The following is a 5,000-nucleotide window of genomic DNA, read 5'->3' as shown; positions in this document are numbered from 1 at the left end:
ATATATATATATATATATATATATATATATATAATGTATATATATATATATATATATATATATATATATATGTATATATATATATATATATATATATATATATATATATATATATATATATATATATAATGTGTGTGTGTGTGTGTGTGTGTGAATGTGTGTGTTATGTATTTGTATTGAAAAGTTGAGACGTCAAATGATAATACAGAATTGAAATATGGCAACTCAATTTGTATACTTTTGCTAACAAAGACGGCCCTTTACTGTCTGATTCGCTAAGGTTTGAGAAGTTGTAAGAAGAGCAACACCTTGTCTGTTTTGTCATGGGAACACTAGAGACATCTGACGAAAGATTTCCCCTGAGTGTCGGCGTTCTTTTGATTCTAACTGTACGTGTATATATATATATATATATATATATATATATATATATATATATATAAATAATGTATACTCGTACATAGAGTATATACATACATAATATATATATGTATATATATATATATATATATATAGAGAGAGAGAGAGAGAGAGAGAGAGAGAGAGAGAGAGAGAGAGAGAGAGAGAGAGAGAGAGTATATACGTGTATATATATTATACACATAATTATATAAAGATTGTAAATTCAATATTGTATCCTGCTAGTTTGAAGTATCCTAATAACTGGTTTCGCTGCCTAGCCATTTACGTAATATGAATATTCTAAAGAATAATGAATGTAGATTCAAACTTACTTTTAGTAATTAATTCTCATCCTACGACTGCACTTCATGAAGTTTGAAAATATCACCTAATCACTGGTGTTCCGATATCATTCGAATTTCAACGCCTAAACTATTTTCTATATTCATTTGTACTTGAAAATAATGGATATTACAGTAGAAGTTGGGTCTATATAAAATGTATAAATTTCTTGCTAGTTTTCCTAGCATCTTTAGGGTACGAATTAAAGTATGAAGATAAAAATATCACACAACCTGGGTTATTGGCAATAATATATATGTGAAGCCTTCTCTTGAACGAATCAAGATTTATAAAAAAAATCTTTAATTGCAACAAAGTTACCCATTACTCCGTAGTTAGAACTCTGCAAAATCTTCCTTATTTAGAAAAGCTAGGAATTGCTTGATAAGCTTCTACATTATGGGACAGAGGGGTGTGACAAATGTGACAGTAATATTCTATGTTCTTTCTATCAAGTTTTATCCTGCTTTCTATATGCGGAGTTCTCTCGTAGTTTCTAGAAAGTTCAGAGAGAGAGAGAGAGAGAGAGAGAGAGAGAGAGAGAGAGAGAGAGAGAGAGAGAGAGAGGAGAGAGAGAGAGAGAGAGAAATTAAAAAGGATTGGGATATCAAATCATGGGAAGTAACATAATTAGACACCGCTTTATTTTTTCTTTTACTAATAATCAAAAACCGATCTTATTTTTCCAATTAAGTAGACATACAAGCATCACGACAGTCAGATAAAAAAAAAAGGCTAAATAAACTTGGCGAGGTTTACCCAAGGCAAATCGGGCTCTAAAAATAATCGGGTACTTCCCTTTAAGTGTGACACCCACACTTCAATGGTGTGTCTTTAATGAGCAGAGTCGAGGTTATTTACATCTCGCATACCTCCGCGTCACACTTCAGGTATTTTAGAGGCTTTCAAGGTTAAATTAATAAGGTTTATTAATAAGAAAAAACTAAATAGCATTCCTGGTTTTATTTTTGGTTGTACGTGACGGAATAGTAATATATATATATATATATATATATATATATATATATATATATATATATATATATATATATATATATATAGAAGGCACATATGTTGTATAAGATAAATTTTATTTTATTTACAAAATACAGTTATCTGTAATTTACCACATATAGTTCTGTAATTGTACTTAATAATCACAAATAAGCAACAACTTAATACTATAGTTCTACGAAAACGTCCTTAAAAGTAATAGATAAATATTACCAATGTTAGGTAATGCAATACTTTGTAGCGAGATTCCTTATAAAAAAAATCAAATATGGACATCTTTTAAAATAATAAAATCATAAAAATCCTACTGTTATATATAAGCCTCAAATAAGATGATATTTACCAGTTAATTACGGGAAAATTTGGCAAAGAAATCGTGAAAAAAAAAAACAATTAAAAGGCCACGGAAAAACTCGCTAATCATAACTGATTACATCATATCAAGTACAGTAAACGTAACTAAGTTTGTCCGTAATTATACCTTTTAGTTTACAAGAGATTTTTTTTTGTACTAAACCAAAATCTTTATAATAACAAATATTTATAAAATAAGTACAGTACAAACAAATACATTTTGATTTCAGAGTAACCAACGATTAGTCCTGGTACACGTTTTCATGTAAATTTGCATACGTGTGCAACACGACGGAATACACACGTCAATGAAAAACAAATGGTGGTCAACCATAACCTCGCTAATACTGAAAATTCAGACAACCGTTCTCAAAATTTTCTGATATACACAAATCACGTACAAAGGGATAAATTTTCCCTCCACATGCATTGGTTAACCTAGTAAAAATCACTATTGTCTAAAATAAGGTACTTCGACGGTTATAAATATCTACTGGAGCATAAGCGTAAAAACATGCTTAAAATAACTTTCGAAGCAGTAGGCATAGATAGGGAAAAATAGAGAAGCAGTAGCGATGGTTAGAAGGTGATAAAGTAAATGATAACGGGTGACGAGGCGTAAGAGTAAATCAGGCCCCAATATGCAAGTTAAGTGGTTTGACTAATATAAGGTGTTGAATACTCCTAACGGTGCTTTAACTGGAGAAGCTGGTTGGGATATAACTCAAATGTTAAATTTCTTGATTATAAAAAAAATATATCAAATGTGTCAAACAAAGATAATTGGAGAATTAGAAAATCAAACTTTAAACTACAGTACATCACGAATATATATATATATATATATATATATATATATATATATATATATATATATATATATATATATATATATATAAAAGTGCCACTGTGGATTATAAATTTAAAATCTCAAAATATAAACCATTACAAATGCTAAGCCCTACTTCCCATCCTCTCCCGCAGGCGAGATCTTAGCCAAGGACCTCGAGTGCTACTTCAGCGAGGTGGCAGCGTCCGAGCAAGTGCTACAGGTGGCCAGCGCTTTCCACGAGGTTTTCAAGGAAGTCCAAAACGCCCGCAAGAGGAACAAGACGTCACTTCTGGACAGAGTTTTAGGCAACAAGGCGACCAAAATCTACGTGCGTGGCAAAAGCGACTCTGCGTTACCCAAGGAATGACTATTAAACTTGACCGTGTAAATAAGAGACTTGGGAGGAGTGTGATCAGATCATTCAATGTTCCTCTTTATTATTGCTTTCTTTTAATTTTTCTAATAAAAAAGTCAGACAAAAAATATAAGGTCTTCACCAGACTGGTTAAGTAGTAAGGTCGTCTAATGATAATGGTTTGTGCAAATCTTATTTACTTGAACAAGAGGAAAAGAGAGCATTGCAATTTATAAATTGGTTCCTCTTTTATTACTTTTTCTAAATTTTTCTAATAGAAAATAAGAATGAAAAAGTCGTCTGATACTGGTGTGTGCAGATCTTATCTACGTGGACAAAATGAAAAAGGGGCAGAGCAATTTATAAATTGGAATTTCGAGTTTTGCAAAAAAGAAAGCAGCATGCGTTAAACTTAATGTACTAATATATATACAGCAAAGACATAACTTGCAATTTTTCATATAAAAGCATAGGTGTGGATAATGAAACTTGAATCATGGATAAATTTAGCATTTTTTCCGCTTAATCAACATCGCTAAACTTTGGCAGCGAGCCTAATAGAAAAAAACTCCCTTTTCGTGGTTTTACTAACAGAGAGAAGCCTATTGCTGTGATTAGGGGTGCATACAGTATTCAAATAACATATGAAGGACCATTAGACTTTACAGAGAAATACAATCCTCTTATTCCTTTCGATCATAATATATTTATTTAGTTAAAGATATGTGGAGAAATTTCACGGACGCAATTAAATTTATAAACCTTCCTTTCTATTTGCGTAATAACAAGCAAAGTCATGAATAAATTTTAAGAAACTAACAGTTGACCAGAATTTCTTGGAAGCATTGATTTATTTCTAAACACTAAACTAATAACATATTAATGAAAGTTTTTCTTTATTATTGCCAGATTAATTAATCAAGTCCTTGTAAGCCTGTTCATTCTTGCCGAGACAATTATAGTACATAGTTTCATACACCACACACACAAGTATTATTATTATTATTACTAGCTAAGCTACAAACCCAATTGAAAACGCAGGATGCTATAAACCCAAAGGCTCCAACATGGAAAAACAGTCCAGTGAGGAAAGAAAATAAGGAAATAAGGTAATGAACAATAAAATTAACATTTTATAAACAATACGAAAAAACTTTAAGCTGGATGGCAATTGCATTTGTTCATATCTCAAGTCTGAATATTAACACATGAAATGCTTCAAGCCAGAGGAAGATCACACTAAAGTGGCATTTTTTCTAAAAAACAAAATGACGCTATTGTTCAATGAGGGAATTATTCATTAAGCTCAATATCACCGGTTGCAATGCAAACCCTTCTCCCGGGTATTCTTATTTACACGGCTTGCTTTCGACCTCCATATAACAAATTAAATAAAAAATCAAGATATTACAATAGTTAACCACTTCGCCTCGATGAAGTTGGTTTACGTCAAAACATGCCTTGTAATACACACTTTTTAAGGACTCAAATCTTAGCCATTGGCTGCAGATTAAGAATGGTACAGTTATTTCATTTCATTGTCCATATGTCGACAGGATTTTTTTTTATCAGTAGCCAATGGATTTGTTTCACGAAGAGTAAATCAAGAAAGCTTTTCGGGATTGCATGTTTTTTTTTTAAGTGTTACCTAGTTTATTTGTATAAAAGTGATAATATAAAATAATGGTGTTAGTATTTTTT

General features: G+C 31.1%; 2 protein-coding genes across 2 annotated transcripts in view; one reads left to right on the top strand and one right to left on the bottom strand.

The window, feature by feature from the left end:
• Positions 1-3,894, top strand: part of LOC137627659 (ras-related and estrogen-regulated growth inhibitor) — a 156,981-nt gene extending 153,087 nt beyond the window's left edge. Inside the window, exon 6 of the mRNA XM_068358832.1 lies at positions 3,097-3,894. Coding sequence (XP_068214933.1) covers positions 3,097-3,311 — 215 coding nt within the window. The 3' untranslated portion in view covers positions 3,312-3,894. The remainder of the gene's footprint in view (positions 1-3,096) is intronic.
• LOC137627658 (very low-density lipoprotein receptor-like) overlaps positions 1-5,000 on the bottom strand; it is a 319,178-nt gene that overhangs the window by 310,200 nt on the left and 3,978 nt on the right. The window lies entirely within an intron of this gene.

This window comes from Palaemon carinicauda, chromosome 35 (assembly GCF_036898095.1).
Source record: "Palaemon carinicauda isolate YSFRI2023 chromosome 35, ASM3689809v2, whole genome shotgun sequence".
Classification (NCBI taxonomy): domain Eukaryota; kingdom Metazoa; phylum Arthropoda; class Malacostraca; order Decapoda; family Palaemonidae; genus Palaemon; species Palaemon carinicauda.
Note: the sequence above shows the minus strand (reverse complement) of the source record. Positions and strands in the feature narration are given on the sequence as shown.